The sequence below is a fragment of the Heptranchias perlo genome, chromosome 5 (genome assembly GCF_035084215.1).
Source record: "Heptranchias perlo isolate sHepPer1 chromosome 5, sHepPer1.hap1, whole genome shotgun sequence".
Classification (NCBI taxonomy): Eukaryota; Metazoa; Chordata; class Chondrichthyes; order Hexanchiformes; family Hexanchidae; genus Heptranchias; species Heptranchias perlo.
In genome coordinates this window covers 55797511-55816395 of record NC_090329.1, presented here as the reverse complement: position 1 = coordinate 55816395, position 18885 = coordinate 55797511, and the positions used below count along the sequence as shown (strand labels likewise).

Below are 18885 nucleotides of genomic sequence, written 5' to 3'. Positions count from 1 at the left end.
AACACCAAGTACTTGCATGCTCTTCACACTATTTTGAGGGAAAGTATGGATTGATATCCATTGGCAAATGGCCCATCTATGCTGTGCACAAATGGCCTTGGCTCGCCTGCATTCCCCCTTCAATGAGGGACCAGGGAAAGATGCACCCTGTCCTCCCTCTTCTTTGCTATGACAATAAAGTCATTGTCAAAAAAATTGTCTTCGGTGTCCAACTTCAAAAATCAAAGTGAGCTCTTATATCCATGGGCAAGAAACTGGAGAGACCAAATACAAAATGTGCGGATGATATTCTACCTTAGATAACTGACCCTTTTGCTTCACTCCCCAATATCTTAGCAATAGAAAATTGTAACTTCTAAACTCTCTAACTTGTACAAAAGAAGCTTCCTTGTTTGTTTGTTCCCTCCTCTTTCTCCTCCCCCCGCCTCCACCCCCATCCCTATTCCTCCAGAACCTGGATTTCCCAACATGTGGCATGACTGTTCGGTAGAGATACTATATAAATGCAAGTTATTGTTCTTCTGCTTTACAAATTGTATGTTTTTGCTCTTTCCTTTGAATTAATTTGAAGTTAAAAAAATGGTCATGTTAAAAACGATGTATGTGTACAATTGATGGTCTCAATAACTTATTGGACGAAGACTTGCTCACCAGATTACATACCAAATGCAGCTGAGAATAAGCAGGCAATCTGCTCCCAGACGTTCAGAAGTTCTGCCTAAATTGGGCTGTGTCGGAAATACAGAAGAGTCATCTCCTGAAATTTACCTGTTGATATCCCATCCTTTTTCTTGTCTTTGGTGTCTTCCTGTGCAGTGTGACAAAAATTACCAACTGAACAGAGTAGGGCATCAAGCCTGCAGTCTTTCCATGCCATGACACTGTGTGTTGGTGCTCCAGTGAAGAGTGCCAGCTTTCCAAAACTTGTGCTTTTTGTGAAATGGGATCACTCGAACCATTCATGCATCATCCTGAAGGACCATAGCTGCCAGACTGGGCCTGCAGCAGGTGGTGAGCGAACCAACACGAGGGAAAAACTGACTTGACCTCGTCCTCACCTATCTATCTGTCCATGACAATATTGGTAGGAGTGACCACCGCACAGTCCTTGTGGAGACGAAGTCCTGTCTTTGCACTGAGAATACCATTCAACGTGTTGTATGGCACTACCACCGTGCTAAATGGGATAGATTCAGAACAGATCTAGCAGCTCAAAACTGGGCATCCATGAGGTGCTGTTGGCCATCAGCAGCAGCAGAAATGTATTCGAGCACAATCTGTAACCTCATGGTCCGGCATATTCCTCACTCTACCATTACCAACAAGACAGGGGATCAACCCTGGTTCAATGAGGAGTGTAGAAGAGCATGCCAGGAGCAGCACCAGGCGTACCTAAAAATGAGGTGCCAACCTGGTGAAGCTACAACTCAGGACTACATGCATGCTAAAGAGCGGAAGCAACATGCTATAGACAGATCTAAGCGATTCCACAACCAACGGATCAGATCAAAGCTCTGCAGTCCTGCCGCATCCAGTCGTGAATGGTGGTGGACAATTAAACAACTAACGGGAGGAGGAGGCTCTGTGAACATCCCCATTCTCAATGATGGCGGAGTCCAGCACGTGAGTGCAAAAGACAAGGCTGACGCGTTTGCAACCATCTTCAGCCAGAAGTGCCGAGTGGATGATCCATCTCAGCCTCCTCCCGATATCCCCACCATCACAGAAGCCAGTCTTCAGCCAATTCGATTCACTCCACGTGATATCAAGAAACGGCTGAGTGCACTGGATACAGCAAAGGCTATGGGCCCTGTCAACATCCCGGCTGTAGTGCTGAAGACTTGTGCTCCAGAACTAGCTGCGCCTCTAGCCAAGCTGTTCCAATACAGCTACAACACTGGCATCTACCCGACAATGTGGATGATTGCCCAGGCATGTCCTATCCACAAAAAGCAGAACAAATCCAATCCGGCCAATTACCGCCCCATCAGTCTACTCTCAATCATCAGCAAAGTGATGGAAGGTGTCGTCGACAGTGCTATCAAGCAGCACTTACTTACCAATAACCTGCTTACCGATGCTCAGTTTGGGTTCCGCCAGGACCACTCAGCTCTCGACCTTATTACAACCTTGGTCCAAACATGGACAAAAGAGCTGAATTGCAGAGGTGAGGTGAGAGTGACTGCCCTTGACATGAAGGCAGCATTTGACCGAGTGTGGCACCAAGGAGCCCTAGTAAAATTGAAGTCACTGGGAATCAGGGGGAAAACTCTCCAGCGGCTGGAGTCATACCGAGCACAAAGGAAAATGGTAGTGGTTGTTGGAGGCCAATCATCTCAGCCCCAGGGCATTGCTGCAGGAATTCCTTCAGGCAGTGTCCGAGGCCCAACCAGCTGCTTCATCAATGACCTTCCCTCCATCATAAGGTCAGAAATGGGGATGTTCACTGATGATTTCACAGTGTTCAGTTCCATTCACAACCCCTCAAATAATGAAGCAGTCCAAGCCCGCATGCAGCAAGACCTGGACAACATCCAGGCTTGGGCTCATAAGTGGCAAGTAACATTCGCACCAGACAATAACCATCTCCAACAAGAGAGAGTCTAACCACCTCCCCTTGACATTCAATGGCATTACCATCGCCGAATCCCCCACCATCAACATCCTGGGGGTCACCATTGACCAGCCATATAAATACTGTGGCTACAAGAGCAGGTCAGAGGCTGGGTATTCTGCGGCGAGTGACTCACCACCTGACTCCCCAAAGCCTTTCTCCATCTACAAGGCACAAGTCAGGAGTGTGATGGAATATCTCCACTTGCCTGGATGAGTGCAGCTCCAACAACACTCAGGAAGCTCGACACCATCCAGGACACAGCAGCCTGCTTGATTGGCACCCCATCCACCACCCTAAACATTCACTCCCTTCACCACCGTGCAGTGGCTGCAGTGTGTACCATCCACAGGATGCACTGCAGCAACTTGCCATGGCTTCTTCGACAGCACCTCCCAAACCTGCGACCTCTACCACCTAGAAGGATAAGAGCGGCAGGTACATGGGAACAACACCACCTGCACGTTCCCCTCCAAGTCACACACTATCCCGACTTGTAAATATATCGCCGTTCCTTCATCGTTGCTGGGTCAAAATCCTGGAACTCCCTTCCGAGCAGCACTGTGGGAGAATCTTCACCACACGGACTGCAGCGGTTTAAGAAGGCGGCTCACCACCACCTTCTCAAGGGAAATTAGGGATGGGCAATAAATGCCGGCCTCGCCAGCGATGCCCACATCCCATGAACGAATAAAAAAAAATCCTTCCAGCTGGGCCAAACCAGTCTGTTCTCATCTGACAGTCTGTCTAAAATAGGTGAGCTGAGAAGAATCCATGCATGTGAGTTTAGAATCTTCTCTCTCCGCAAACAATAACTTGTCGCCTCCAAAATTAAACTGATTGATGAAATACTTGTCAAATGTTCTCAGTGATCTTGAGGATCCAGATAGATTTTGAAATTGAGCTTGATAAAATTATTTGGGTGTCAACCTGTCATTCATAAATGCAGGGTGGTCATGATCGGGATGGAATAAGGGGTGTGATCATTGCACAAGTTCTGATGTTTGCTTTGCTGCTCAAGCTTTTCTGATATTCTTCATAAAGGTCTCCAGGCAATAATCCATGGAAGGGGAACTGTAAAAATGACTTGTATTTTAAGAAACAGCCCATGAGGGTTTGGTTTACATTTTAATATTATCTCTGACCCGATAGCATCAGGTCAAACAAGGTCAAGGAAACCTCCTGTTTCTCACCACCTTGTTGCCTTCCCCAACTGACGAATCAGTACGCCTCCATGTTGAAAATTTGGAGGAAGCTCTGGGGGAAGAAATGGCATTGAATGTACTCTGGGTGGGGGACTTCAATGTCCATGAGCAAGAGTAGCTTGGTCGTTCCACCACTGACCAAGCTGACTAAGTCCTAAAGGGCATAGCAGCCAGACTGGGCCTGCATCAGGTAGTAAAGGAACCAACAAGAGGAAGTAACCTATTTAACATCGTCTTCACTAACCTATCTATCACAGACACAGACACATGATAGCATTGGCAGAAAATAGGACGTCCTCCATTCTGTCGTGCGGCACTACCACTATTTTAAGTGCGACAGACTAAGGACAGATCTCGCAGCCAAAAACTGGGCATCCATGAGGGAGTATAGACCATCAGCAGCAGAACTGTGTATCACCACAATCTGCAACTTTATGGCTGGTACATCCCTCACTACTTGATCACCATCTAGCTGGGAGACAAATCCGGGTTCAACATGGAGTGTAGCAATCTGTGCTGGGAGCAGCACTCGGCATATTTTACAATGAGGTTTGAACCTAGTGAAGCAACTAAAAGAAAAAAAAGATTTGCATTTATATGGCACCTTTCATGACCTCTGGATATTCTAAAGTATTTAACAGCCAATTAAGTACTTTTGAAGCGTACTCACTGTTGTAATGTAGGAAATGCAGCAGCCAATTTATGCTCAGCAAGGTCTCTCAAACAGCAATGAGATCGTGACCAGATAATCTGTTTTACTGACGTTGGTTGAGGGATGAATGTTGCCTAGGACTCTGTGGAGAGCTTCCCTGCTACACAGAACTAGCTGCATGCGAAATAGCAAAAGCAGCAGACCAGCCAGAGCCACATTCAGTCAAGAATGGTGGTGGGCATCCAGGCAACTAACAGAAGGAAGGGGCTCCTTGAACATATCGATCCTCAACCAAGGTGGAACCCAGTATAGAAGTGCAAGAAACAAGTCTGAAGTGTTTGCAAGTGCCTTCAGGCAAAACTGCTCAATAATGTCTTTATATTTTGCAGTAGTCTTGGCCTAGTGTAGAGCAGGGTCACATTATCAATATTGAAAGGTACAAACTTTCGTTAAATGATTATTCAATGGAACTGTCTTATGTAACCAACACATTCAATGGTATCTGTAACTGTAAAGCTGTTAAGAAATCATAGTATCATAGCATGTTACAGCACAGAAGGAGGCCATTCGGCCCAATGTGCCCCTGCAGGCTCTTTGAAAGAGCTATCCAATTAGTCCCACCCTCCTGCTCTTTCCCCATAACCCTGTAATTTTTTTCCTTTCAAGTATTTACCCAATTCCCTTTTGAAAGTTATTATTGAATCTGCTTCCACCACCCTTTCAAGCAGTGCATTCCAGATCATAGCAACACTCTGTTTAAAAAAAATGTTTCCTTCTGTCGCCTTTGGTTCTTTTGCCAATCTCCTTAAATCTGCATCCTATGGTTACTGATCCTTCTGCCACTGGAAACAGTTTCTCCTTATTTACTTTATCAACACTGTTCATGATTTTGAACACCTCTATCAAATCTCCTCGTAACATTCTCTGTTCTAAGGAGAACAATCTCAGCTTCTCCTGTTTCTCTTCATAACTGAAGTCCCTCATCCTTGGACCATTCCAGTAAATTTCTTCTGCATCCTCTCCAAGGCTTTGACATCCTCTCTAAGGCTTTGACATCCTTCCTAATGTGTGGTGCCCAGAATTGAACACAATACTCCAGCTCAGGCCTAACCAGTGTTTTATAAAGGTTTGGCATAACTTCCTTGCTTTTGTACTCTATGCCTCTATTAATAAAGCCCAGGATCCCATATGCTTTTTTAAACAGCCTTCTCAACTTGTCCTGCCACCTTCAAAGATTTGTGCAACCCCAAGTCTCTCTGTTCCTGCACCCCCTTTAAACTTGTACCATTTAGTTTATATTGCCTCTCCTCATTCTTCCTACCAAAATGTATCACTTTACACTTCTCTGCGTTAAATCCTTTCCCTTTACATAAATGTGTGAAACTTGACATTATCCTCAACAGAAAAACATTGTATGATTTGGTTAACTTTCCGAATGCTTAGTAATCCTTAGTGTACCCCAACCATTACTAATATTTTTTCAGATTCGTTTACCCTTACCTCAGAGAATTGGCAGTTCATTAAAAACAAAAGTTATAGAATGGCTGAATTCAAGGCATTTTGAAAAATATTGCGCCCTTTATAGTGACAGATTCCAAAATATGTCTACTGTTGTAATACAAATTACACTTTGGATCACTGAATGTGCACTATTGTTTTCAATTAAGCATTTAGCACAATATTGTATATGTAGTTTATTTTAGTATTCAGTGCTGAATATAATGAAGCAAAGTGAAACTGCATTTGTTAATCCAAGCAATATATATTCAAATGAACTGTAAAATACCAACCATTATTTTTTTAGGTTTAGTTCATAATCATGGCACAATGTGAATCCACGCATCATAAAAAGTCTAACAGGAAGCAATTGGAAAAGATATTTGAAGTGCACCAAGTACTTTTACTTTATGTAATTTATTTCCATTTTTCTGCAGTCTTCCATCCGGTGGAGTGCTCATACTGTCGCAGCGAGAGTATGATGGGTTTCCGGTATCGTTGCCAACAATGCCACAACTACCAACTTTGTCAGACTTGCTTTTGGCGGGGTTATGCTAGTGGGTCCCATAGCAACCAGCACCAAATGAAGGAGCACTCCTCTTGGGTGAGTAAAAGAATACAAGCCATTTGTAAAAGGATATTTTATGATGGAAATAGTTACTTGTATCTCTAAATATCCCAATTACTCTTTGCAGTGCACACTTTGGGTCCACACTGTGACTCCATCCCTTATTTACCTTTTTACTGTACTTAAGCACTGTAGTAAGAGGTTCATAGATTTATTTACTGGAGCCTTGGATTTTTTTTTGATCATCATGCTGTATCACTGTTCAATTAAACAAATACACTCTTTTATGTTTCTTTCCTAATTCACACTTCGACACTTTTAATTACATCTGCCACCTATTGAACAGTTAGATAGAAAGTCCAAATCCTTCTGAATCTAGTTGCATTATTCCTTGGCTCCCATTTTGTTGTCATCTACAAACAGGAATTTTAATTAGGGTCACCCTTCCCCCTTGTCCAACTCAATTGATGTATACCTTGTTAAGAATAGCAGCAGTCTCAAATCCAACCCCTGGGACACCCCCTGAAAAATTCCCATATATAGTTATCCTCTGTTTTCTGTTTTTAAGTCACTTTTCTGTTGAGCATCATATTTTACCTTCTATTCCATGACCCCTTACTGGGGCCATTAATCACCAATGTGAAATTTATCAAATGCTTTCTGAAAATCCAAGCATATTAGGTTGCATTTCCCTGTCCTCCCTGTCAGTAGTGTCTTCAAACAAACTCCAGTAGGTGAGTTAAATATGATCCCTCGTTCCTGAATCCATGCTGACTGTACTTAAAATAGGTCATGCTTTTCTACATAGGGATGTAGGGAGGAGCAGAGGCATGTAGGATAGCGTGTTTGGAGCAAGAGAGGAAAGTTAAAATAGGACCATAGTAGTACCCAGATTAAAGCAAATCGTAATCACAAATTAGTGGAACTCAGTTGGAGCACATTCTCACAACAAATTCCGTGTTTGAGAATTTATCTGGATGAGCATCTATTTCAATTTTGAAGGTAAAGGGCATCATGATACTAGGCAATTTCAAAGCTTTTTTCATGCAATTATTCTTTCTCCGTCAACTTCAGGAAAGCTACAAACATTTACATTGGTACTCATGATGAATAGGATTTTCATTGCATTTTAAATCTTTAAGATCATGTATTTTTAATATCAACCTTTTAAATATGATGGTTGCTGCTAGTTTGCTTTGCCCAGGCCTAAGAAAATATACATTGCTATCTGGTAAACCAAATTTCAGTTTGAAGACACTATTCTTATTCAGGATACATTTTGAATGCAAACCAAGTAGAAATCACTTAACATAGACTGCTTGCTTTGTCCTGAAATATGTCAAATTAAGGTAAAGTGCTTGGTAACCGCCTGCAAACGGCTGGGGTCTCGCATCTTGATGGAGCTTAGGAAATAATCGTGTTAATTTGGTATGGTTGGTTCAACTATGAGAGACATTTTTTCTCCTGAATCCCAGTTTTCAACTTCAAAAAGGGTATGAGATGTATCGCAAAGGCAACGTGCTCTCAGTGCACCAGCTGTTGTACCATTGGTTGCAAATGAGCTTAAGGCACAAAAGATTTTTCGGTAAGCTATTGACTTCTGAGCATGTGGAGAAGTGATGCGTCACGATCTGGGATGGGTGAACAATATTCCAAGCATTTCTCTTGTGGATGATGGTTCAAGTTCGGTAATATCAGTAGAATGAATGAAGTATTGCACATTTGTTGCTTTTGTACTCCAGATTAAAACATTGGAGCCACACTTTGCCCTCAAAGCAGTGTGAATGTGGATACTCCTGCCTGTAAGAATCTGATTACCTTGTACCAGATAAGTGTGTACCATTGTCAGATGACACCTTGTCTGCAGACGTTTTGTTCGATGCTTATTCAGAGATCAAGCACAAGTGCTCAACCATATTCCATGAGATCAGCATTGCCACACAGCTTTCTAGACACAAAAGGCATCAATGGGTATGGGGAGAGAGCAGGAATATGGTATTGAGATAGAGGGTCAGCCATGATCATATTGAATGGTGGAGCAGGCTCGAAGGGCCGAATGGCCTACTCCTACTCCTATTTTCTATGTTTCTGTGTTTCCCATGGTCTCGTGGCTTGTGGTGCCACTTTGTTTCTCCGACTCCCCAGTTTGCCTTTTGGATCAGCAGTTGCTTGCTTTGTGAGCCACCGTTCTCAATTTATAACATTCAATAGACTTAGAATCACCTTTGATTTTGGTGGACTGTACAGTCCATGGCTGATCACCCTGGTGAATCGCCTACCGGTTGACCAGTGTGGCTTATCACCTGTTACAGTCTGGGCTTTCTCCTAATGCTCTTCATTTATGCTTATTGCAAAGGCAGTTTCCATAAGCAGGCCTAACTTTCTGTGAACTGAAATTTAATTTTCTAGTGTAGGTCTGTTATGAGGAGACTGGAGAAACTTGGGCTTTTCAGCCTTGAATGGTGGCACCTGAAAGGTGATCTGATAGAGGTACATGAGATGGTAAATGGTATGGAAAAGGTAAATCTACAAGATTACCATCAGGCTAAATTGCAAGAGTAGGAGAAGGGGTTACAGGTACAAACTGTTTTTAAAAAAACAAACTTAGGACTGATATCAGAAAGTTGCTCATCATACAAAGAGTGATCAATAAATGAAATGAACCTCTGGATAAAATGGTGGAAACAAAAACCATGAAATCATTTAATACGCAATAAGATACTGCCATGGGGGGATTGTGGGATCTTTCTGAATGGATGAACTAAGGTGGGCCAAATGTCTTTCCTCATCTGTAATTATCTTGTGAAACAACTGGCGTAGCATACCTCAGAGTCAACAACGTACCATTGTATCAGCACGTAGAAGACCTTGACACCTACTGGAGTAGGGAGGGAAGCCCATTGTAAACTTATCCAAAAGGTTTTAATTCATATGTGAGCCTAGACAATGAGTGCCAGTAGGTTATTTTACAGTGGGATGCATCACAGCCAAGGCTGATCCTGTCCTCATTTGAGCTGGACATACTCATCTTCCGAACAGGCAGTCAGTGGATAGCAATTTTGAGCAGAAACTCTGGCTGATTTTTTTTTTCTCTCTTCCCTCACCAGCAGAGGACATTTGGTCACTTGTAACACCAATTGCCATCTCTTGAAATCAGATAATGCAACACAGACCAGGGATGAAACTTGGGACTTCTCAGGTCTACATGGCTCAACACCACAGGGCATGTTGCATTTACGCACTGAGCCACTGATATACTCCTGTTATTTTTCTTTCAATGCATTTTTCATTTCAGTCCATGTTGGGAATGAGATTAATTTTGAACACCACTACCCTCATAAAAGGGGAAGGAGTAAGTTTTTTTTAAAAAAAGGATTCAAAATGTTCCATTCTAGCTTAATTGCAAAATATGAATAGGGAAGAATAATCTTGTCTTAATTTACCTGGACATGTAATATTTTAAAAGTCTTCTGTACAGCCTAGACCCTCTGGAACTTCCTCGCACCCGCACTCCAAGATAAGGCCAATTGGTAAGATCCTAGTTATGATGTGGTAACCAGTTTTAATTTTTTGAAGCAACAATAAAAGTGCAGTAACAACTTCATGGGTCACGACTGGGCACACATGGCTATTGGCCTTTTCTCCATGTGGGGTAGGTTTTCCCAAGAGAATTTCCAGGACTGAACTGGGAAGTCTATTTTAGTCTATTGTGCATTCGCACATTAATTGCCAACATACAAGTTGTCAATTATAGTATAAATGCAATAAGCGCTTTGAATAACTGAAACAGACTTCACAACTGAAAACTGGGAAAGCACTGTTGTAAAACTTCTGAACTATTTTGGGGTGCAGAGGTGGAGAATTCATGAATGTTTACAGCCTTCATTATGTTTCAACCCACCCCACTGAAAATACTGTTGGTCCTCAGCACCCCCCTCCCCCCAGTTAGTTCCACCCATAATCTTCCAAACCCAAGAATGCTCTCCATAGCCATCCCAGACACTCGTTTGCCCGTACTCCTGTGTTCCCACATCCCAGAACCTGTATCAATGGTCCAAGACTGCAGCATCCTCTCCTATTAATCCCATATCTGTGTACCTTCTTACCCAATGCTGCTCGAGCCTCGCAGCCTGTCCATTGCTCCCAAATTTAATTATTCACCTTCCAATGTTCCAAGACCCCCATGACACTGCTCCCAGACCCTGCAACCCCATTCCACTGTTCTGACTCCACCTAATCAATGACATCCCAGCATCCCAAGATCACCCACCTACTATTGCCACACCCTGGCACCCCTCTCTCCCAGCACACCAGATCTTGAAACTCTCCTCCCATTGTTCCCAGGCCCAAGGACACCACCTCTCTAAAACTCCCAGCCCCAATACCACCCTACCATCCCTTCCCTTAACTGCCGCACACATGCATCACCTTCTTGCCTTCCTCAGTACTTTTATACATCTCCAACCTATTTGCAACTTGAAACAGCTTCCAGACTATGAAAGGGACAGTCTTTTGATCTGATCTCTCCAGAATGAAGTGATGCTCGCAGGGAGTGCATTGTAGGAAATTTTGATTTTCTGAGCATGGGCCCCTGAGTGCTCTTCTCCACGCTGGGAGTGATGGGTCACAGAATCACCCTTAAAATTGAATACACAGGTAGGCAAACATAACATTGGATCAATGCTAATCAGTTACACCTGTGAGACAGAGGTTCAATCTGCTCACACCCTTATGACATGATGTGGAGATGCCGGTGATGGACTGGGGTTGACAATTGTAAACAATTTTGCAACACCAAGTTATAGTCCAGCAATTTTATTTTAAATTCACAAGCTTTCGGAGGCTTCCTCCTTCCTCAGGTGAACGAAATGAAATCCTCGAAATGAAATCGCATTTATAATTCACAGAACAATGCATGGTGATTACAGACAGTTTTTTCAACTGCCCGTTGCCAAGGCAATCAGTGTGCAGACAGACAGGTGTTACCTGCAAGGTCTCAGAATATACAAATCACCAAAAAAAAACAACAAACAAAAAAAAACAGATAGAGAGGTAGAAACATAGAAAAGACAGCAACTGACCCGTTATATTAAAAACAGATAACATTTGTTCGCTGGTGGGGTAACGTGTAGCGTGACATGAACCCAAGATCCCGGTTGAGGCCGTCCTCATGGGTGCGGAACTTGGCTATCAATTTCTGCTCTACGATTTTGCGTTGTCGTGTGTCTCGAAGGCCGCCTTGGAGTACGCTTACCCGAAGGTCGGTGGATGAATGTCCATGACTGCTGAAGTGTTCCCCGACTGGGAGGGACACAGACAAAGAGAAAGACACAGCTTTTTTTCTCATGCTAATATGATTTTTTAAAGTTGAATTAAAATGAGGGATGGTGGCTTCAACTTTTCATTACGTCCACTGAACCAAATCCTAGTTTTGTTTTGGTGACTTAATCGTGCAAACCTCTCTCATAGTCATTTATCTATCTCCCCAGTTCACTGAGCATTCAATCAGAGTTACACCATGAATATTTCTCTTCATTTCATCTACCAATACTGTTTGGTATAGTTTAATTTATTTTGTACATTTGGCATGTGCTACTGTTTTTCTTTTACAAGTAAACAATATAATTCTTTTGACAGGCATTGATTATTCAGTGTCCTTTTTGAATGAGGTACCAATGGTAATGAAGTAATTTGCTTCAGTGAATTATAGTTTTTAATTTCTCAGGGAATCTTATTGTACTCTTATTCTCATATGCCAAGTCAAAAAATATATTATTTGTTTCAAGCACAATATTGTACCTTATTCAATAAATTCAATCCAACAGATAATTTAATTGGAGAATGATTTCTGATTAAAAAGCCAATGCATTTGGACCTGATGTTTTCCTTTCGGACCAATATTTAAGATTTCACGAGTTAGTTTTGTACCAAATTTTAGAAAATAGACTCCAGCTGTGCACAAACACATATGATATAAACAAAAAGCACAACATTTTTCTAACTGCTGGACCTGGCACATAATTGCTCATGACCATGCTACATTGTTGAGTTAGCTCATGGAATAAATTTCTTATATCTCATCATGATTCAAGATTCAGGAAATTATAAAATATTTCATTCAGAATTTAAATTATTCCTAATCTTTCATCATGCAATTAAGAGCTTCTGTCATCCCATGGTGGGGATGGGGTGGAGGGTAAAGTGAGCTGAAAGCAGTTTTGAGATAGTCGAGGTTTTCCTCATCTCAATATTTAGGGAAGTCTATGCGGAGAAGAGGAGGAGAAGATGAATGGGGAGAGGTGTTGACACATAATGGCTTTATTAAGCAAAGAGCACTTTGTTACAACAACCCTTTGCTGCTGGCTTAGCACAAGTTTCCTTTTACGAATAGAACTTCATTTCATGTCAACCACTGGTCTTCAGTGTGTATCCTCTTTCAACGTGTATGCTCCATGTCATGAGCCTTTTGGGGAGCATTAAAGAAAGAACTTGCATGTATATCGCACTTTTTATGTCCTCAAGATGTCCAAAAGCACTTCACGGGCAATTAATTGCTTTTGAAGTGTAGTCACTTGTTATGTAGGAAAATGTGGCAGCCAATTTACAAACAGCAATGAGATAAATTACCAGTTAATCTGTTTTAAGAGCTGTTGATTGAGGGATAAATGTTGGCTAAGATACTAGGAGAACTCACCTGCATTTCTTTGAATTGTGCCACGGGATCTTTCATGTCCACCAAAACAGGAAGACAGGGCCTCAGTTTAACGTCTGGTCCAAAAATTGGTACCTCCAACAAAGCAGCACTCCCTCAGTACTGCAGTATTGTTCCAGCCTAGATTTATGCGCACAATGTGGGAGTGGGGCTTGAACCCACAAACTTTTGACTCAAAGGTGAGAGTGTTTCCACTGGGCCAAGCTGATGCACATCAGTTGAAGTGTATTTAATTTATTGATGTTGCTAGTAATTTCACTGCCTGTCAGGATTAATGCTTTATCCTGTGGAACATTAAAAATAAAATAAGATTTAATGGTTAGCAACAGCAGATGGTGTTCCACAAAATAATGCACATAATGTTATATTTGAAGTCACATAATCCCAATGAAATAGTCGATCATGACTACTTAATGAGTGCAGTTACAGCATAAGAACAAATAATGATAATTTGAAGAGATGTTTCATGGCACAGACTGTTGCAGTTTTAAGATTTATTCTGGTTTTCACCACTAGATGGTGCTGAATAAACAGTTAGGAAAATAGGGTAGGAAAAGGTAGGGAAATATGAATGGGGAAATAACATTTCTATTTCCAAAATTTCAACATTTGAAGCATCTTCACCTGATTTTCTTTGTCAATAAAATGAGGCCAAAAATCTCCTTCATTTTTTTTGGGTTGAAAATTTACTCCAAGTTTTTACGTAGAATTATATAGAAATTACCACCAAAACACACGTCGTTTACTCCAACCAGTCTCTGTTGGTGTTTACCCTCCACAGGAGCAGTGGTCCCAATCCCACGTCCCCACTCAGTTCCCATATCCCTTTATTCCCCTTTCCTCCAAACTCCCATCCAACATATTCTTAAATGTTTCCATGGTCTTTGTTTCAATCACTAACTCTGGTGGTGCATTCCCACTGTCTCTTAACCCTCTGTAAGAAAGAAAAGTTTAGCCTGCTTTCTGTCTTAAATCCCTTATATTTAATCTTATATCTATGTCCCCATATTCTAGGCCCCATAACCATTCGAAACAGTCTGTTTCTATCTATTCTGTCCCATCACGTCATAATTTTAAATACCTCTGTCAAATCGCCCCTTAATCGCCTCTGTTCTAATGAAAACAGCCCAAGTCTTTCAGGTCTTTCTTTCAATTTGTATTTCCTCACACCAGATCGTTTCTCAATGAATCTGCACTGCACCTTCTCTATTGTTTCAACATCTTCCCATAGCGTGGAGCCCATATGCACTCAGTACTCCAACTTCAGTCTTACGAAGGTTTTATATATTCAACATTACATTTTGATCATTTATATTTTATACCTCTTGCCATAAAACCTGGTATTCCATTAGCTTTTTTATGGCCTTCTCCACTTGAGATGATGGTTTTAATGTCTTGTGAACCTGAACCCCCAAATTCCTTTGCTCTTCCACATCGCCCAGCATTCCCCCATTTAACGTATAATTATTACTTTTTTTTAGAACCAAAACATACCACCTCACATTTACCTGAGTTTGAATTCTGTCTGCTACTTTTTTGCCTATTCCACCATCTTATCAATATCCCCTTGCAGCAGCTTTTGGCCCTAAGACTATTTACTATGCCTTCTATTTTAGTATCATCTGTAAGTTTGGCCACCTTCTCGCCCTGCCAGAAACTGGCAGAGAATTAGATAGCTGAAAAAGAATATTTAAGCATGTGGGGAGCCAGAAGAGAGTGATTAGGCTAGATAGCTCATCTGGGAAAAAAAATGGTGCCAAGTTGATGGACTGGATGGCCTCTTTCTGTTCGATAACATTTTATGGTTCTATTTAGAGAAATGTCACTGAGATTACAGTTGCGATGCATCCTGTCAAATCAAAACAGATGAAAGGGTAGTGAAGGTCAATGTACTTAAATAACAATGTAAATAGCAGTATTAGGATAAACTGGAGGCTATTAAAAGTCGAGAATCTGATAGAAAGAAGGACTTGGTAATTAATAAAGGTAATGGAAAGCAAGATAATTAAAGAACCAAGAGAAACATGAATTGTAAGATTGCTGAGAATATCTTAACATGATTGGCATTTAATGCCAGATTATGGAGAGTGTTGTGCTGTCAGTTCATGCTTATTCAGAATTTGGCTGAGAATACCCAAATTCAAACGGAAGCCAGCAGAGAGAAGATGCTTCCCCATCAATCCTGACTGGATTTGAAGCTCGGTTTACTACACCATGCATGCCTTAGATGAAAGGCTTCAAATGCACTGCATCAGATAGTGTAATATAAATCAATATACCAGAAGAAGACTGGTAGTACAGTGGCACATATGGTCACAATAAAACTGCTGCTAATAGTAAGGTGGGAACAGTACTTCCATAATGGGAATTTGATTAGAGTGGGAATTCAGTGATGACGCTCAAGATGCAGAATAAATATATAGAAAGAAAAAAGAACTTGCATTGAAATAGTGCCTTTCACAATATCAGGACATCCCAAAGCACTTTACAGCTCACTGTTGCAATGTAGGACTATTAAAATAATGAGACTACTTCAAGTTTCAGAATGTCGTGGATACAGATGTTAGAAACAAATGAAAGAGGAGGGCATGTGGGTCTCATAGGTATGATTAAAAATTATCAAGATAAAAGGAAATGCGAGAAAATAAGGAAAAAGTTTAAGAAAGAGATGAGGAAAGCAAGAAGGGAGTATGAAGAAAGAGTCTCAAAAATATTTTTTAAAACAGTTAAGTATTCTACAAATTTATCAGTAAAAAGAGAATTGTTAAATGTGAGGTGAGACCCCTGAGAGGAGAGGACAGTGAATTAGTGGGGATACTTAATAAATATTTTGCTTCAGTGTTTGCAAAGAAATATGCTGGGGCAGAAATCGCTCCTGAAATAATGATGAGCTCTGCAGCGCTCTCCGTTGTTGGTGGCGAAATGGAGAAGCAAGTTCCAGCGTTCGCACAGACGCAGTGAAACATGGAAATCCGCAACTTGCTCCGAATGATTCGCTGACTATGTGACAGCTTCGAATTAAAGGGACATCGCACGCTGCAATCAGGGAAATCATTGAAAAAGCACAAACTTGCTTATCTGCCCAGCTGGAAAGTAACTAATTACGCCAGCAAACAGGTATGCTTAAAAATACCAGGTCTAAACTAAGTTTTAACAGCCTAGTAAGTCTTAATGATTGCCAAACAACTAAAAATTAACTTATAAAAATGTGGAGTCTCATTACACCTTATTTTAATAGTTTTTGGTCATTTAAAAAAAATTCTAATAATTTTTTTTAAATTTCACCCTTTTGTCTCTTTTATTTAATTCAATTATTTCTTGCCATCTCTTTTTTTGCTGTCTATAACTGTTTTTACATTGATTTAAAATGTTGTACCTTTCACTTCCTGGTTTTCACGCTCCAAGCCGGCAGAGACAGTGAACGCAGCTTGTTAAAAATGCTGCGATCTGATTGGTCGAGGGGAGAGTGCGCTCCTCTCACTTCTCCCAGGGTCCGAGCTTCGCCTGATCTGAAGCCACTTCCTGTTAGAGGAAGTGACCGATGAAATGACTGCGGTAAGTTAGTGGGTGAGTATAAATCTACGGAGTGGCGAAGAGTGTTGGTTCACCACTTCGAGCGATTTCTACCCCGTTGAGACGATAAATCCTGAATTGGTTAAAAGTGAGATAAGATCGATAAAAGGAAAGTATTAAAGAAATGACTTAAGCTAAAGGAGGACAGAATTCTTGGGCCTTGTGTTGCACATCCAAAGATCCCGATGGAAAAGAGGGAAGATATAAAGGAGGCTCTAGAAATTATATTTCAGGCTACGATTGAGTGTGGATGTGTGCCAGAGGACTGGAGAGTGGCCAATGTAACACCCATTTTCAAAAAGGGAGACAGAACCAAACAGGGTAATTATAGGCCAGTTAGCTTAACATCTGTGATTGGGAAAATTTTGGAATCTTTTTAATTAAAGATGAAATTATTAAATACCTAATTAAAGAGTAAATAATTAGAAGCAGCCAATACGTATTTTAGAACGGCAGATCGGGTTTGATAAACGTGATCAGATTCTTTGAGGAAGTGGTGACAGACATGGTGGATGGGGGAAATGCAGTGGATGTGGTATACGTGGAGTTTCAGAAAGCCTTTGACAAGGTACTGGAGAAGATTAAAGGGTATGGAATTCGAGGGAAGGTAGCAAACTGGATTTAAAAATGGTTAAAATGGAGAAAACAGAGTAGGAATGCAGGGCAGTTTTCCAGAGTGGTTGGAATTGCACCCCAGGGTTCAATTCTAGGACTAGTTCTGCTCACTGTATATCAATGCTTTGGATATAGGTCGAGAAGGAGTGGTGTCAAAATCTGCAGATGCTCCAAAGAATTTTGGAAAGTTATAGTCTTGTCCGTAGCTTCCCTCAGGATGATCCTTGGATGTCAACCATAAGGTCCAATGAGTTGTCTGCCTTATGTTGGAGTACCTTCTTTTGTACCATCTCTTTGAATAATAAACTCGACTAATTGTTCTGGACAAACCTCTGCTCATTCTACAATCTCAATCAAAATATTAATCACCTGAGGCAAAGTATTTATTCAGTATTTACACCATTCCCTCACACTCTGCTACAAGCTTGGCTTCTTTATCACCTCTTAAGAAATATTTTCTTCTCGCAATATCTGGTTCATTACTAAAGATTAGATGTAGAATACCTTTTGACTGTGTTAGCTGACAGATATACCCAGGATATTCAGATCAGTTTATGAGTTGAGAGAAAGATGGTTTCTGGCCATACACCCAAATAACAGAAAGGTTGATGAAGAAGGTTGCATCTCATGTTTCTTGCTTCCTTTTCCAAGGTCCTGGCAGTTGCTCCTTAGTGTTGGCATTGTGAGATGAGTGAAATTGGAAACTTTGTCGTTCTACAATTTTACCATTATGAGCAAGAAGATATTCAGTTAGCATCGAGAGTAATACTGTTCTTGGTTGCTTCCAGCAGGAAAACAATTATTGTATTTTCTCTGCACCATCAAGCTCCATTTGTTATTTTCCCATAGCATGGTGGATATATTGAAAAGCTGTGTGCTTACATTCGCTTTTACATTTTCTGTAAATGTTGAACCTGAGTTTTTCCATGTTGTCAACATCATCTGATATAAGAAGATGTTAATTATGTCTTTTTCTCTCAATATGTGCTGGCATTGAATTACATGAATATGTATACAGGGCCGTTTTAGCACAGGATCCAGGCAGGCCCTACTGGAAAGAAATTGTTGTATTGATTCTGCAACTTAATGAAAGCACTTGCTATAAAAAGTAGCACCATATTACAGAATCTACTCGTCGTCAACAGAAGAAACAGGAGTTTTAAATGTGATTCCAGATTTTCTGATCGGGCGTAAGCCTAAACTAGAAAAGGGAATCAGTGTGAGATGAGCATCTGCCAGTCTTGAGTGTGATGACTTCTCTCGCATTTCTGGGGTCAGCATTATTTTCATAATCCTGGGGAATTCTAAGAGTGGAAAATTCGAAATTGGGAGAATGCCCGTTGGTAGTTGGGAAACCATGTGCTGCTACAGGATTTCAAGGCCTGCAGCAACTTCGAGACATGCATTGTAGTTTACAAGGCAACGTCCCTTCACTTTCGAAACATACCA

General features: G+C 41.2%; 1 protein-coding gene across 18 annotated transcripts in view; it reads left to right on the top strand.

The window, feature by feature from the left end:
* LOC137321765 (dystrobrevin beta-like) overlaps positions 1–18885 on the top strand; it is a 534882-nt gene that overhangs the window by 235159 nt on the left and 280838 nt on the right. For 16 of the 18 annotated variants that reach the window (XM_067984400.1, XM_067984401.1, XM_067984410.1 and 13 more), the window contains one exon: positions 6406–6572. In XM_067984400.1, coding sequence (XP_067840501.1) covers positions 6406–6572 — 167 coding nt within the window. Of the gene's footprint in view, positions 1–6405; positions 6573–9643; positions 9702–16087; positions 16366–18885 lie in introns of those variants that run through there. The other 2 variants (XR_010962899.1, XM_067984414.1) reach the window with 2 other exon arrangements.